Genomic DNA, 17,829 nt, shown 5'->3' with positions numbered 1-17,829 from the left:
AAATAGTATGTACAACAGGACAGTCAATATAGCATAGAAATACAATTGTATCAGCAGGAATTAATCAGTCTGATGACCTGGTGGAAGAAGCTGTCCTGGAGCCTGTTGGTCCTGGCTTTTATGCTGTGGTACTGTTTCCCGGATGGTAGCAGCTGGAACAGTTTGTGGTTGGGGTGACTCGGGTCCCCAATGATCCTTTGAGCCCTTTTTACACACCTGTCTTTGTAAATGTCCTGAATAGTGGGAAGTTCACATCTACAGATGTGCTGGGCTGTCTGCACCACTCTCTGCAGAGTCCTGCAATTGCAGGATCTACAGTTTCCATACCAGGCAGTGATGCAGCCAGTCAGGATGCTCTCAACTGTGCTCCTGTAGAAAGTTCTTAGGATCTGGGGTTCCATACCAAACCTCTTCAACTGTCTGAGGTAAAGGAGGTGCTGTTGTGCTCTTTTCACCACACAGTCAGTATGTAGAGACCATGTGAGATCCTGGGTGACGTGGATGCCGAGGAACTTCAACCCCAGATCCAGTGATGTCAATAGGGATTAGCCTGTCTCCGTACCCCTTTAATCCACAACCAGCTCCTTTCTTTTTACGACATTGAGGGAGAGGTTGTTTTCTTCACACCACTGTGTCAGAGAGACGACTTCCTCTCTGTAGGCTGCCTTGTTATTATTTGAGATAAAGCCAACCAATGTAGTGTCGTCAGCAAATTTAATTAGTAGTTAGGAGCTGTGGGTGGCAACACAGTCATGGATATATAAAAAGTAAAGGAGGGGCTTAGGATACAGCCCTGAGGGGCACCTTTGTTGAGGGTCAGAGAGGAAGAGGTGAGGGAGCCCACTCTTACCACCTGCTGGCAATCTGACAGGAAGTCCAGGATCCAGCAGATGCCCAAGGCAGCGTTAAGGCCGAGCTCTCTGAGCTTCTTGTCATGGAAGGAAGTATAGTGTTGAATGCTGAACTGTAGTCCAAGAACAGCATTCTCACATAGGTGTCCTTCTCCAGATGTGTAAGGATGGTGTGTAGAGCTGTGGCTATTGCGTCATCTGTCAATCGGTTGTGTCAGTAGATGAATTGTAGGTGGTCCAGTGTGGGTGGCAGCACGCTGCAGATGTAGTCCTTGACCAGCTTCTCAAAGCATATTGAGGTGAGTGTGACAGGATTCCAGTTATTCACATGTTACCTTGGTCTTTTTAGGCACAAGAACAATGGTGGATGTTTTGAAGCAGGAGAGCACTCTACACTGGGACAGCGAGAGATTACAAATGACTTTAAACACACCTGCCAGTTATGCCATGGACATCCCGAGTACCCACCCTGGGATGCATCCCTGGCTGGAGACCATTGGTGTTTTGCAGTGGTCTGTGCTGGGACGTCTGTTTTGATTTGTATAAATTACTTGGATGAAAAAATAGAGACACAAGAAATTCTGCAGATGCTAGAAATCTTGACCAACACACACAAAATGTTCAAGCAGCAGGGACTTTGTAGGTCAGGCAGCATCCATGGTGGGACAACAGCAGTTGATGTTTTGGGCTGAGATTCTTCATCAGGTCTGGTAAGGAAGGAGGCAGAAGCCAGGATAAGGTGGTCGAGGGAGTGGGAGGAGTATAAGCTCGCAGGTGATAGTTGAGATTGAATGAGGGGAAGGTAAGTAGGTGGGCATCTTTTGACATCTCCTCTTAACTACCCCTTAAACAGGACCCTACTAAGAAGCACCAGGACATTATACCCTGCACCATCACCATCCTCACAGCCTTTGGAGATCTCTACTGCTGCCAACCTCCTAGTTCTCATTCTCTGGACAGCTTGCTTCTAACTGCTGCCTAAGATCCCAAATCTGGCTGTCCTGGTAGACCCATTGTTTCTTCCTGTTCTTGCCCCACTGAACTCTTGCCTGCATACTTTGACTCCATTTTGTAGATCTTCGTTCAATCCCTTCCCATCTACATCTCTGGCATGTCATCTGTGCTCCATAATTCAACAACTTCTAGTTCCCTGGCCCTGACTGTCTTATTTTCACTATGGATGTCCAGTTCTGTACACTTTAATCCCCTTCAGGAAGGCCTTTTGGACAACAGACCTAACCAGTTCCTTTCCATCATCACTCTCCTCTGTCTGGCAGAACTGGTACTTACCCTCAACAATTTCTCTTCAGGCTCCTTCCACTTTCACCAGACCAAAGGTGCAATCATGGGCACTCAATGTTCTCCAGTATGCCTGTCTTTTGTACAGCTACATGGAACAGTACATGTGCCAAGCTTACAATTGCAATGCTGCCCAACTCCTCTTCAGGTACAATGAAGCTGCATTGGTGCTGCTTCTTGCACCCATGCAGAGTTTGTAAATTTCATTAACTTTGCCTTGAACTCCCACCCTGCCCTCAAATTTACCAGCTCTGACACCACCTGCCCTCATGGTCGTGTCTATTACCTCCTCCCTGTTCTTCACCTTCCCTTTATTCCACTGTCCTTTCCTTTCCAAAACCTTCTCAACACCCCCCCACCACTTTATTCTGATTTCTGGCCCCTTTCTTTCCGGTCTTGATCAGCCTGAAATGTTAACTGTTTATTTTTCTCGATAGATGTTTCCTGACCAGCTGAGGTACTCCAGCGTTTTGTGTATGTTGTTGAATGTGAATATGGATGAGCTGGTTAGTAAGTAAGTTTGCTGGCACAAAGATTGGTGGGTTTGAAGAAGGGCATAAAAGTGATACCACAGGATATCAGTGATGCCCTTCGACTGAACCAAGAAGATTCAGTTGCTCAGCGTTCAAGATAGGGTGGTAAATTGGATTGGACATTGGCTTTGTGGGAGAAGCCAGAGAGTGGGAGGAGATGCTTGCATCTCTGACTGGAGACTTGTGACTCGTGGAATGTCAGGTATATCAATGATCTGGATGATAACGTGGTTAACTGGATCAGCAACTTTGCGGATGACACCAAGACTGGGGGGTATATTGCTCAGCAAGGAGGACTATCAGAATTTGCTTTGGAATCTGGGCCAGCTGGATAAATGGGCTAATATATGGCAGATGGAATTTAATGCAGACTCGTGCAAGGTGTTGCCATTCAGTAGGACCAAACAGGATAGGTGTTCCATAGTGAATGCTAGGGCACTGAAGACCGCTGTAGAACAAAGGGATCTGGGCGAACAGGTCCATAATTCATTGAAACTGGCCTCACAGGTAGATGGGGTTGTAAAGAATGTTTTTGGCAGATTGACCTTCACAAATCAAAGTATTGAGTACAGGAGATGGGATGTTGTGTTAAAGTTGTTTAAGACATTGGGGAGTCCTAATTTGGAGTATAGTGTGCTGCTTTGTTCACCCACATACAGGAAAAATGTATATAAGCTTGAAAAAAAAATGGAGAAAATTTACAAGGATGTTGCTGGGGCTGGAGGACCTGAGTTACAAGGAAAGATTGAATAGGTTAGAACTTTATTCCTTCTAACATAGATTGAGGGGAGATTTGATAGAGGTATACAAAATTATATAGGGTAAATGCAAACACTAGGAAATCTGCAGATGCTGGAAATCCAAGCCTCACACACAAAATGCTGGTGGAACACAGCAGGCCAGGCAGCATCTATAGGAAGAAGCACTGTCGACGTTTCGGGCCGAGACCCTTCGTCAGGACTAACCGAAAGGAAAGATAGTAAGAGATTTGAAAGTAGTGGGGGGAGGGGGAAATGCAAAATGATAGGAGAAGACCGGAGGGAGTGGGATGAAGCCAAGAGCTGGAAAGGTGATTGGCGAAAGTGATACAGAGCTGGAGAAGGGAAAGGATCATGGGACGGGAGGCCTATGGGGAAAGAAAGGGGGAGGGGAGCACCAGAGGGAGATGGAGAACAGGCAGAATGATGGGCAGAGAGAGAGAGAAAAAAGGGGGAGGGGGAAAATAAATAAATCGGGGATGGGGTAAGAAGGGGAGGAGGGGCATTAACGGAAGTTAGAGAAGTCAATGTTCATGCCATCAGGTTGGAGGCTACTCAGACAGAATATAAGGTGGTGTTCCTCCAAGCTGAGTGTGGCTTCATCTTGACTGTAAATGCAAGCAGGCTTTTTCCACTGGGGTTGGGTAGGACTACAACTAGAGGTCATGGGTTAAGGGTGAAAGATTTAAAGTTTGAGAATAAGATGGATGAGACTTAGGTTTAATATCACCTGCATATCTCATAAAATTTGTTGAGCGGAAATTTCTTCACTCAGAGGATTGTGAGTGTGGAACAAGCTGCCAGTGCAAGTGGTGCATGCGAGCTCGCTTTAAATGTTTTAAGAGAAGTTTGGATAGGTACTTGGATGGTAGGGGTATGGAAGACAATGGTGCAGGTCTACTGGGAGTAGGCAGTTTAAATGGTTTGGGATGGACTAGATTGTCGAAAGGGCTTGTTTCTGTGCTGTACTTTTCTATGACTCTATATAGATCAGTTATAAATATGGGTACAAAAATGGAGTTTAATCCAGATGTGTGAAGAGTTGCACATAGGTCAAATGTAATGGGGAAAGTTCAGCCCTTAAACAACATTGCTGTTCAGAGGGATTTTGAGATCCGAGACTATATCTCCTGAAAATTGGAATGCAGTAGGTGGAGTTGTAAATAAGAGATCTAGTGTGCTTGCCTTTGTTGCTAAGGGCATTGTATGAGAGAGTCAGGAGATCATGCTATTGCTGTATAAAATTTTGCTCAGACTGCAATCAATACTGCATGCAGTTCTAGTTAGCCTATTATAGAAAGGATGTTGTGGTATTAGAAAGCCTCAGAACAAGTTAACCAGGATACAACCTGGATTAGAGGGAATTAGCTTTTAGGAGAGTTTGAAAACATTGGATGGCTTTCTGTGACTGTTGGAGCTGATGGTAGTTTATAAAATTGAGAAGCATGGCTTTAAGGTAAAAGAGGGTAATTTAAAGGAGGTAGGCAAGGAAAGTTTTTAAATTCTGAGTGTGGTTGGTGCTGGAAGTGACCGCCAGGTGTATTTATGGAAGGAAATGTGATAATGGCATTCAAGAGGCCTTTTAGATAGGCATATGATTAGATAGATAGATAGATACTTTATTCATCCCCATGAAGAAATTCAACTTTTTTTCCAATGTCCCATACACTTGTTGTAGCAAAACTAATTACATACAATACTTAACTCAGTAAGAAAATATGATATGCATCTAAATCACTATCTCAAAAAGCATTAATAATAGCTTTTAAAAAGTTCTTAAGTCCTGGCGGTAGAATTGTAAAGCCTAATGGCATTGGGGAGTATTGACCTCTTCATCCTGTCTGAGGAGCATTGCATCGATAGTAACCTGTCGCTGAAACTGCTTCTCTGTCTCTGGATGGTGCTATGTAGAGGATGTTCAGAGTTTTCCATAATTGACCGTAGCCTACTCAGCGCCCTTCGCTCAGCTACCGATGTTAAACTCTCCAGTACTTTGCCCACGACAGAGCCCGCCTTCCTTACCAGCTTATTAAGACGTGAGGCGTCCCTCTTCTTAATGCTTCCTCCCCAACACGCCACCACAAAGAAGAGGGCGCTCTCCACAACTGACCTATAGAACATCTTCAGCATCTCACTACAGACATTGAATGACGCCAACCTTCTAAGGAAGTACAGTCGACTCTGTGCCTTCCTGCACAAGGCATCTGTGTTGGCAGTCCAGTCTAGCTTCTCGTCTAACTGTACTCCCAGATACTTGTAGGTCTTAACCTGCTCCACACATTCTCCATTAATGATCACTGGCTCCATATGAGGCCTAGATCTCCTAAAGTCCACCACCATCTCCTTGGTCTTGGTGATATTGAGACGCAATTGGTGTATTATTAAAGACGTGATATTGGTGATTATGCAGGGAATTAAAGTATAGGGAACATATTGTGGTGGAAGGAGTTAGTTTAATTTGGTATTATGCTTGGCACAGATGTTGGGGGCCCAATGCCCTGTATAAGATATAGGAGCAGAACTGGGTTATTTGGCCCGTTGAATCTGCTTCACCATTTCAACATGGCTGATCCAGTTCCCTCTCCTCCTTTCTCCCTGTACCTTTACATTCCCTGACTAAGCTAGATCTATCAACCTCCGCCTTAAACAAACCCAATAACACCTGTGGCAACGAATTCCACACATTTACCACTCCCTGGTGAAAGAAATTCCTCCTCATCTCCATTCTAAATGGACATCCCTCTATCCTGAGGCTGTCCTTTGCTCCTAGATTCCCCTCCATAGCAAACATCCTCTCCACATCCACTCCATTGAGGCCTTTCGACATTTAATAGGTTTCAATGAGATCTCCCCTCATTCTTCTGAATTCCAGTGAGTACAGACACAGATCCATCAAATTCTCCTCATATGATAAGCCTTTCAATCCAGGAACCATTTTTGCGAGCCTCCTTTGAACCCTCTCCAATGTCAGCACATCTGCTTCTAGATAAGAGACCCAAAACTGCTCACAATAAGTATCACCAATGGCATATAAAGCTTCAACATTACAACCTTGCTGTTATATTCTAGTCCTTTTGAAATTAATGTTAACATTGCATTTGCTGTCATCAACACCAACTCAACCTGCAAATTAACCTTTACGGAATCTTGCATGAGGACTTCCAAGTCCCTTTGTACCTTGGATTTTTGAATTTTCTCCTAGTTTAGAAAATAGTCTGAAGTACATGATCATTCACTTCCCAGCACTGTATTCTATCTGCCACCTCTTTCCCCATTATCTTAATCTGTCTAAGTCCTTCTTTACTCCATCTGCTTCCTTAACACTTCCTGCCCCTCCACCTATCGGCGTATCGTCTGCAAACTTTGCTATCAATTCCGTCATACAAATCTTTGACATATAATGTAAAAAGAAGCAGTCCCAACTCAGATCTCTACTAGAACTGGGGGGGGGTGGCGAAGAGAGAGACTGAGAGAGAGAGAAGTTTAACAGGTGTCATTTGCTCATTAGCATAGCTAACGTTATTAAACTAGCTGGCTTGCTGCTAAGGAGCTACTCTATTGCAGACATCCCACCTCTTCTGGGAGTCTCCCGCAAATTGATGGTGCTACCTCTCTGAAATGAGTTTTTGCAGGGTGGGATGTCTGTGCTCCCTTCCAATCAAGTTTGGCCAGCTCCTCTCTCATGACCTCTGTAATCCCCTTTCTCCTGCAAGATAGAGGAAGTAACAAGCCGCGTGGACAAAGACGAGGCAGTGGATGGCATTTACTCGGATTTCTAGAAGTCATTTGATAAGGTGCTACACATGAGGCTGCTTAACAAAATAAACTCCTATGGCGCTACAGGAAAGATACTGGCATGGATAGAGGAATGGCTGACAGGAAGGAGGCAGTGGGTGGGAATAAAGGGGGCCTTTTCTGGTTGACTGCCACTGACTAATGGTGTTCCTCTGGGGTCAGTATTGGGACCGCTACTTTTCACATTGTTTGTCAATGATTTGGATAATGGAATTGATGGATTTGTAGCAAAATTTGTGGATGATATGAAGATGGGTGGAGGGGTAGGTAGTGCTGAGGAAGCAATGCAATTGCAGCAGACTTAGGCAAATTGGAAGAATAGACAACAAAGTGGCTGATGGAATACAGTGCTGGGAAGTGTATGATAATGCGTTTTGGTAAAAGGAACAATAGTGCAGACTATTATCTAAATGGGGAGAAGGTTCAAACATCAGAGGTGCAGGGGGACTTACGAGTCCTTCTGCAGGACTCCCAGAAGGTTGATTTGAATTTTGACTCTCTGGTGAAGAAGGCAAATGCAGTGTTGCCATTTATTTCAAAGGAAATAGAATATAAAAGCAAGGAGATAAAGCTAAGGCTTTATAAGATATTAGTCAGGCCACACTTGGAGTATTGTCAACAGTTTTGGCCCCCATATCTCAGAAAGGATGTGTTGTCAGTGGAATGAGTCTAGAGGAGGTTCACGAGGATGATTCCGGGAATGAAGTAGTTAACATATGAGGAGTGTTTGGCAGCTTTGGGATTGTATTTACTGGAATTTAGAAGAATGCAAGGAAAAATACCGAATGTTGAAAGGACTAGATAGGGTGGATATGGAGAGGATATTTCTTCTGGTGGGGGTATCTAGAGCTAGAGGGCACAACCTCAAAATTGAGGGACAACCTTTTAGAACAGAGGTGAGGAATAATTTTTTTAGCCAGAGAGTAGTGAATCTGTGGAATACTCTGCCACAGACTGTGGTGGAGGCCAAGTCTGTGGATATATTTAAGACGGAAGTTGAGAGTTTACTGATCAGTCAGGGCATCAAAGGATATGGTGAGAACGCAGGTTAATGGGGTTATGGGATTTGGGATCAGCCATGATGGAATGGCTTAGCAGACTCGATGGTCTGAATGGCCTAAATCTGCTCCTCTGTCTTATGGTCTTTTCTAATTATATCTTGTCCTTCTCATATTGCAGGGTGAATTTGATCACTGCCCTCTGTTGCTTCTTAACGCAGGCTGCCAATTTCACCATGGGAGGCCATTTAAAATAATTTCTAAGGAAACTGACAAATAGTTGCTTCTACTGATACTTGTGCAATGATGCTCCATTAAACAATGAGACATCCACTGATATCTCAAGCCCATTAAAACAATCACTAAATGTGGAACATTCTGATTCTGTACCTTTGCAACTAAGCAGGGGAAGTCTATATATAAATGTTCATCTAAATTGGCATTCTTCAACAGTCATTCGTTACAGTACTGGCTACTGCATTAAATGACTTTGTCCTTCTCGGTTTAAAGACAAAATGAGCTTGCGAACACATGTAAAAATGGAACCCGTTTCAACTGGGGATGGTCCATAGCATCATAGTAATTTATTTCTTTAAATGCTTCACGGCTATGTGCACAATGCTGCAGTGAACTTGCAAATGTGATTCCCTGCACGTGGTTTTCCTGAGCAGCAGTCTAGTTTTCTGAATTGAATATGGCCTGAATTGTGTGACTACTATCTCTTCAGCTGCAGCAACTGAGCTTACCAGTTGGCCCAGTTTTGCAGAAAGGTCACTTGGAAAATGTTTACTAACTACAAGAACCAGAACAAGCCACTATCAAGTTTAAACTGGATATTATTTCTCCTAGGACCCACTGGACAAAAACCTTCTCCTGCATTAGTTGGTTTGATTGGAGAATTGCTTCAGAAGGACCCTTCCAAAAGGTACTTGCATTCAATGAATTTAGGTTTTAAGAAAAGTCATCCTATTGTGAAATATGTGATTGTTACTGCAGTATTTATTTCAAGTGGGCTTGCAGTTTATCGTAGATTCAAGATTCAGTTTAACGTCATTTCCAGAACACAAGTGTAAAGGAGAATGTAATAATGAAATATGTGTATATGTATGTATGTATGTATGCCAGAACATACTTACATAGGGAGTGGGACAAACGGTCCACAAGCAAGGTGTGTAGGATCATACATGATATTACTGGCCTTTCTTTATATATGTCATTGGTGGTGGGTAGGCTGGTACTGATGATGCTGTTTTCACAATCTGTCTTCCATCTGTAAAAGGACATACCTAGTCCAGCTCTCTGGCTTCCTCAGAAAGTAGAGGTGTTGGAGAGCTTTCCTGATTGTGTGGAATGTGTTTTGGAAATTAGACTGCATGATAATTGTGATACTGTCTCATTTGCATGCATTCCTCTATTCCTTTTGTATCTAAGAACATGTGTAACTTCCAGTGCAGTTGTATCTGCTTCCTCCAACTTCTTGGCAGCTTGTTCCAGGTAACTGCCACCCTCAGAAAAAACACTGTCTCAATTTATTTTAAATTTCTCCCCCTCACCTTAACTTTTGCAGTCCAGTTCTTTCTCCCCTATTTTGATGGTAAAGAAGGCATAGTGGGTTTTCTATTTACAGGTAGTCCCCGAGTTATGAACGTCCGACTTACGGACAACTCGTACTTACGAACCGAGGAAGGAGAACGCCGTCTGGCATTTAAAGTCGGATCCCGACGCCGTCCGCCATTTTAAGTTGTTGCCGTTGACACTGTGTTGAGTGTTTAACTTTGTATTTGGCTTAAATTGAAACAATCACTACCCTAATCTGTACAAATCCGACTTAAAGATGGACTCATGAACGGAACTCGTACGTAACCCGGGGACTGCCTGTAATTATTATTGCCCCATTTCTGGAAAGATGTGGAGGCTTTGGAGAAGGTAAACTTCTGCACAAAAATGCTGCCTGGATTTGAGTGTGTGTTAGACAGAGAAATTGGATAAACATGAATTGTTATCTCCTGCACCTTGGAGGCTCAGGGGACACCATGGAAAATTATAAAATTAGAAGCATTGGGTTAGTAGTGTTTTTCTTATACTGTACTAAATTTTCAAGTTTAATGTTATCTTTAAACTTGATACCGATCATACTCTTCTGTTCTGTTCATGATTGAAAAGAGCAGGGCCTTAAAACTGTCCCGGGGAAACATACTGAAAAACAACAGTTCACATACACATTTTGCACAAAATTCCATGTACTTCAGTGATATGAATAGAGATTATTCTTTTTAATCTATAGGCTAAAATGGAGTGGCTTATTGGAGCATCCTTTCTGGCAAAGATCCTTTGCTGGATTTGAAAAGGCCTTCAGTGGGAATAAGAACAGCAGCATCAGCATGAGGTTAGTAACAGGGTGGGGGGGGGGCCTGAGGGTTGTTGAATTAACATATTAACATTGTGCATCACAGAATTGACCAGTTATTTGGTACTTTTCCTTTTGAAATTTTCTGAATGGGAATGTTTTCCTCAATATCAGAAAAAATCCTGTTGGCCTTAAATATTATGTTCCAATTTAATGCTTAATAATTCAAGTTAATTTTAAAACAATTGTAATTGTTTAGTGCATTTGTAGTGATAACTTTGGATATGTTATAGTTAAGAAATATGAATAACATAGTGATGAAGCACAGTACATTGTTCTGTAAGGCTGGAAACTTGGAATTTTTATGAACTTTAGGACTGTTAAAAAAGTGGAGAATGTTATGAATAAGCTGCCAGATTGTTGTGAAGTCTGTGTACAAATGTGTTGCTGTTGCCATGGTATCTTCTTTATTGTTGCCTGGTTGATGTCATTACTGAGTGTTTAGTCAAGGGAATTTGCAGCTGGGATTTCCCTGTATTAAACCAGAACTTGATAAAACAGAAATATTGTTATAACATTAGCTGGGGAAGTTTGGTATTAAACATTTTTGGAAGACGCTGCCCTCCTTGACCCCCCCTTTGCCCCTCTCACTACCCTATCCATCTCCCTTGCTCCCACCCCGACAAACTTGCTCCCCCCGACACCTTCAATTACCACCTCTGAGGATGACTCCATCGCTGTCCTCTGTCTCGCGGCCTCACCCTCTCTGTCTTACTCTCTCCCTCCCTCTGCAACACTCTCGCCCGGCCCTTCACCCCCGTCCCAATGCCTGGCCCCCCTACAAACCCTCCAACGCCCGGCCCCTCCAACCCTCCCACCCCCCCCCCCAATCCCTCCAACCCTCCCAACCCCCCCCAACTCCTCCAATGCCCGGCCCCCCCAACCCCTCTAACCCTCCCACCCCGTCCAATGCCCGGCCCCCTCACCCCGTCCAATGCCCGGCCCCCTCACCCCGTCCAATGCCCGGCCCCCTCACCCCGTCCAATGCCCGGCCCCCTCACCCCTCCAATGCCCGGCCCCCTCACCCCTCCAATGCCCGGCCCCCTCACCCCCTCCAATGCCCTGCCCCCCCCACCCCCTCCAACGCCCGGCTCCCCACCCCTTCAACATTGTTAATGTTACAAGGAAATGACACATTTACAGTTTCCTAGCCTTAATTTTTTTCTCTTGACCTTTTGTCTTCTGGAAACTATTTTCATTTCTGCATTGCAAAATTTATAGAAAGGGTGCAGAGGAGATTTACAAGGATGTTGCCTGGGTTGGCGAGCATGCCTTATAAGAATTGGTTGAGTGAACCTGGCCTTTCTCCTTGGAGCGATGAAGGTTGAGAGTTGACCTGATAGAGATGTATAAAATGATGAGAGGCATTGGTCGTGTGGCTAGTCGGAGGCTTTTTCCCAGGGTTGAAATGGCTAACATAAGACACAGTTTTAAGGTGCTTGGAAGTAGGTACAGAGGAGATGTCGGGGGTAAGGTTTTTACGCAGAGAGTGGTGAGTGCATGGAATGGGCTGCTGGCAACGGTGGTGGAGGCGGATACAATAGGGTCTTTTAAAATAGCTTAGGAAAATAGAGGGCTATGGGTAACCTGAGGTAATTTCTAAAGTAATTACATGTTCAGTACAGCATTGTGGGCCGAAGGGCCTGTACTTAGCTGTAGGTTCTCTTTGTTTCTATGGATTTGCTCAAACATTGATAAAATCTCTTTTAATGAATTGCCACATTCTAACTGAAAGAATTCATTGCCAATGTAATCAGTATGTGCTCATAAATTCAATGGAGAATTGAAACAAAAATAAACCTTTTATTTAGCTTAGTATCGATTCCATTATGCCTTTAGAAAAAATAATCTCAGAAGCCGTGATTTTAACATACATAGAACATAGGACAGTACAGCACAGGAATAGGCCCTTTTGGTGTACAATGTTGTGCTGATTAATTAGTCTAAATTAGTAATCAAATGGCTAACTAGTCTATGTTCCTTCTTGTATTCATGTGCCTGTCTAAACATCTCTTAAAAGTCTGTAATGTTTCTGCCTCTATCACCACCCCAGGCAGCACATTTCACTCTCTAAAAAGAAACTTGCTCCTCACAAAAAATTTGAAATTTCGATGCAAAGAATGGAAATGTTGCAGTTTTTTTAACCATCTCTGTGTACATAGGAAGGAAGATTAAAAACAATAATCTATATCTTTGCATGGACAGGTAGAAAATCAATTTGAGTTGTATCTGCCTGAGTACTGGATGTGTGAAAGATACTTTGCAGTTCTCTCCAGAGTCAGAACTACAGGACAAAAAGCCTGCCTGTATGTGTATGCTTGTTCTTGAAAAGAAGCTCAGTACCTGGATTTCTAATCCTTCAATGGAGGCAATTGTGATATTTGAATACAGTTCTTTATGTTATCCAACTCCAGAGATGGAATTGACATTGCATCTTCAAAACTGAATTCTGATGTGTGCCCTGCTCTCACTCAATGTCAATAAGACTTCAGGAGCCATGAGCCAGTAATCATTGGAGAATCAGAGATGGAGGGGGTCAGTAACTTTAAATTCCTGGGTGTCACTAACTCAGAGGACATGTCCTGGACCTATCATATAAATATAATTGTAAAGAAAGCACTGCTTCCTCAGGAGTGTGCGGAGATGCTATCAAAATCCTTGGCAAACTTCCATTGATGTGTGGTGGGAAGTGTGAGGAACACCAATGCCTTTGAGCGGAAAATTCTGCAAAAGCTATACCTCCCAGTATATTATGGATAAAACAGTCCCAAGCATTGAGCACATCTACATGAAATGTTGCCACAGAAAAGCTGCATCCATCATCAAAGATCCTCACCACCCAGGCCATGCTCTTTTCTTGCCATTGCCATCAGGTAGAAGGTACAGGTGCCTCAGGACTTGCAACAACAGTTTCAAGAACAGTTACTACCCCTCAACCATCAGGCTCTTAAAGTAATGGAGATAACTATAGTCATTCTACTTCTGGTGTTTCCACAACTGATAGTCTCACTTTAAGGAGTCTTTATCTTGTTATTTCATGTTCATTATTTATTGCTATATATTTATATTTGCATTTACAAATTTCTTGTCCATTGATCCTGTTTACATTTACTGTTCTGTAGGTTTGCTAAGTACACCTGAAGAAAATAATCTCAGGGTTGTATGTGGTAACATGCATGTACTCTGATAATAAATTCTACTTAAGCAATTTGATTGGGGCACAACTACGCAAGCTCATGGATGTCAGCCAGTGAGAACAACGAGAAGAGTTTAAAAGGAGAGAGCCTTATATAGCGGGCTCAGAGGAGCAGGTGAAGGAGTCAAGGGAGACAGAGTAGGAAGGCTTTGGCTCAATGGGCTTGGGTGTTAACAGGTCGAGGTGAGGTAGGCTGCTGAGTAGAATATAGACAGGAAGTATGTGTGTGAGGCTGGTGTTCTGTGCTCGGTGTCAGATGTGGGAAGTCCGGGAGACTCCCAGCCTCCCGGATGGCCACATCTGTGCCAAGTGCGTCGAGTTACAGCTCCTTGGGGGCCGTGTGAAGGAACTGGAGCTGAAGCTCAATGACCTTCATCTGGTCAGGGACAGAGTGAGGAGGTGATAGAGAAGAGCTATAGGCAAGTATAGCTGGGGCCTGGGGAGACAGATAAATGGGTAACAATCAGGAGAGGGAAGGGTGGGAGTCAGAGGCTAGAGAGCATCCCTGTGGCTGTACCCCTTGACTATAAGTACTCCTGCTTGAGTACTGTTGGGGGGGGGTGGAATGGCATACCTGGGGGAAGCAGCAGTGGCTGCACTGCTGGCACAGAGTCTGGCCCTGTGGCTCAGAAGGGTAGGGAAAGGAAGAGGATGGCAGCAGTGATGGGGGACTCTGTAGTTAGGGGGTCAGACAGGCGATTCTGTGAACACAGGAAAGAAGCACGGATGGTAGTTTGCCTCCCAGGTGCCAGGGTCCGGGATGTTCCTGATCACGTCCAAGATATCCTGAAGTGGGAAGGAAAACAGCCAGAGGTCATGGTACATATTGGTACCAATGACATAGGCAGGAAAAGGGAGGAGATCCTGAAAACAGACTACAGGGAGTTAGGAAGGAAGTTGAGAACCAGGACCACAAAGGTAATAATCTCGGGATTACTGCCTGTGCCATGTGACAGTGAGAATCAGAATAGAGTGAGGTGGAGGATAAATGAGTGGCTGAGGGATTGGAGCAGGGGTCAGGGATTCAGATTTCTGGATCATTGGGACCTCTTCTGAGGCAGGAGTGACTTGTATAAAAAGGATGGGTTGCACTTGAATCCCAGGGGGACCAAAATACTGGTGGGGAGGTTTGCTAAAGCTATTGGGGAGAGTTTAAACTGGGATTGCTGGGGGGTGGGAACCAAACGAAGAGACGGAGGAAGAGGCGGTTAGCTCACAAATACAGAAAGCTTGGAGGCAGTACGAGAGGGAGGATAGGCAGGTGATAGAGAAGGGACGCGCTCAGACTGACGGTTTGAGATGTGTCTATTTTAATGCAAGAAGTATTATGAACAAAACGGATGAACATAGAGCATGGATCAGTACTTGGAGCTATGATATTTTGGCCATTACAGAGACTTGGATGGCTCAGGGGCAAGAAAGGTTACTTCGAGTGCCAGGCTTTAGTCAAGTCAAGTCAAAGGACAGGGAGGGAGGCAAAAGAGGTGGGGGTGTGGCACTGTTGATCAGAGATAGTGTCATGGCTGCAGAAAAGGAGGAAGACATGGAGGGATTGTTTACTAAGTCTCTGTGGGTGGAAGTTTGGAAAGGAAGGGGTCAATAACTCTACTGGGTGTTTTTTTTTTTATCGACCACCCAATAGTAATAGGGACATCGAGGAGCAGATAGGGAGACATATTCTGGAAAGGTGTAATAATAGTGTTGTCGTGGTTGGAGATTTTAATTTCCCAAATATTGATTGGTGTGTCCTTAGAGCGAGGGGTTTAGATGGGGTGGAGTTTTTTTAGAAGTGTTCAGGAAGGCTTCTTGACACAATATGTAGATGGGGCCTACAAGAGGAGAGGCTGTACTTCATCTGGTATTGGGAAATGAACCTGGTCAGGTGTCAGATCTGTCAGTGGGAGAGCATTTTGGAAATAGTGATCATAATTCTATCTCCTTCTCCATAACTTTGGAGAGGGATAGGAACAGACAAGTTAGGAAAGCATTTAATTGGAGTAAGGGGAAATATGAGGTTATCAGGCAGGAATATGGAAGTATAAATTGGAAAAAGAAGTTCTCAGGGAAATGTATAGAAGAAATATGGCAAATGTTCGGGGGATATTTTTGTGGAGTTCTGCCATAGGTATGTTCCAATGAGACAGAGAAAGGATGGTAGGGTATAGGAACCATGGTGTACAAAGGCTGTTGTAAATATAGTCAAGAAGAAAGGAAGAGCTACAAAAGGTTCAAAAAACTAAGTAATGATAAAGAGCTAGAAGATTATAAGGCCAGCAGGAAAGAGCTCAGGAAAGAAATTAGGAGAGCCAGAAGGGGCCATCAGAAGGCCTTGGCAGACAGGATTAAGGAAAACCCCAAGGCATTCTACAAGTATTTGAAGAGCAGGAGGATAAGACATGAGAGAATAGGACCAATCAAGTATGACAGTGGAAAAGTGAGTATGTAACTGGAGGAGGTAGCAGACGTTCTAAATGAGTACTTCGATTCACTGTTCACTACGGAAAAGGATATTGGCGATTGTAGGGATGACTTACAGTGGACTGAAAAGCTTGAGCAAATAGATATTAAGAAAGAGGATGTGCTGGAGCTTTTGGAAAGCATCATGTTGAATATGTCATTGGGATTGGATGAGAAGTGCCCCAGGCTACTGTGGGAGGCAAGGGAGAAGATTGCTGAGCCTCTGGCGAAGATCTTTGCATCATCAATGGGGACGGGAGAGGTTCCAGATGATTGGAGGGTTGCAGATGTTGTTCCCTTATTCAAGAAAGGGAGTAGAGATAGCCCAGGAAAATATAGACCAGTGAGTCTTACTTCAGTGGTTGATAAGTTGATGGAGAAGATCCTGAGAGGGAGGAGTTATGAACATTTGGAGAGGCATAATATGATTTGGAACAGTTGGCATGGCTTTGTCAAGGGCAGGTCATGCCTTACGAGCCTGACTGAATTTTTTGAGGATGTGACTGAACACATTGATGAAGGTAGAGCAGTAGATGTAGTGTGTATTGATCTCAGCGAGGCATTTGATAAGGTACCCCATGCAAGGCTTATTGAGAATGTAAGAAGGCATGGAATCCAAGGGGACATTGCTTTGTGGATCCAGAAGGCAAAGAGTGCTTGTAGACGGGTCATATTTGGCATGGAGGTCGGTGGCCAGTGGTGTGCCTCAGGGGTCTGTTCTGGGACCCCTGCTCTTCGTGATTTTTATAAATGACCTGGATGAAGTAGTGGAGGGATGGGTTGGTAAATTTGCTCATGACGCAAAGGTTGGAGGTGTCCTGGATAGTGTGGAGGGCTGTCTTAGAGATTACAACGGGACATTGATAGGATGGAAAACTTGGCTGAGAAGTGACAGATGGAGTTGAACCCAGATAAGTGTGAGGTGGTTCATTTTGGTAGGTCAAATATGACAGAATATAGTATTAATGGTAAGACTCTTGGCAGTGTGGTTGATCAGAGGGATCTTGGGGTCCAAGTCCATAGAAAACACAAGGCTGCTGCGCAGGTTGACTCTGTGGTTAAGAAAGCATACGGTGCATTTGCCTTCATCAATCGTGGGATTGAGTTTAGGAGCCGAGAGGTAATGATGCAGCTATATAGGACTCTGGTCAGACCCCACTTGGAGTACTGTGCTCAGTTCTGGTTGCCTCACTCTAAAAAGGATGTGGAAACCACAGAAAGGGTGCAGAGGAGATTTACAAGGATGTTGCCTGGATTGGGGAACATTCCTTATGAGAATAGATTGAGTGAACTTGTCCTTTTCTCCTTGGAGTGACGGAGGATGAGAGGTGACCTGATAGAGGTGTGTAAGATGATGAGAGGCATTGATCATGTGGATAGTCAGAGGCTTTTTCCCTGGGCTGAAATGGCAAGCACGAGAGGGCACAGTTTTAAGGTGCTTAGAAGCAGGTACAGTGGAGATATCAGGGATAGGTTTTTTATGCAGAGAGTGGTGAGCGTGTGGAATGGGCTGCCAACGGTGGTGGAGGTGGATA

The 17,829-nt window shown here is 44.1% G+C and overlaps 1 protein-coding gene across 4 annotated transcripts in view; it reads left to right on the top strand.

The window, feature by feature from the left end:
• The window catches only part of ulk4 (unc-51 like kinase 4), a 730,951-nt gene that overhangs the window by 29,602 nt on the left and 683,520 nt on the right, over nt 1-17,829 (top strand). For all 4 annotated transcript variants that reach the window (XM_073072965.1, XM_073072962.1, XM_073072961.1 and 1 more), the window contains 2 exons: nt 9,084-9,159; nt 10,519-10,620. In XM_073072965.1, the coding sequence (XP_072929066.1) occupies nt 9,084-9,159; nt 10,519-10,620 (178 nt within the window). The remainder of the gene's footprint in view (nt 1-9,083; nt 9,160-10,518; nt 10,621-17,829) is intronic.

This window comes from Hemitrygon akajei, chromosome 20 (assembly GCF_048418815.1).
Source record: "Hemitrygon akajei chromosome 20, sHemAka1.3, whole genome shotgun sequence".
Taxonomy (NCBI): Eukaryota; Metazoa; Chordata; class Chondrichthyes; order Myliobatiformes; family Dasyatidae; genus Hemitrygon; species Hemitrygon akajei.
Note: the sequence above shows the minus strand (reverse complement) of the source record. Positions and strands in the feature narration are given on the sequence as shown.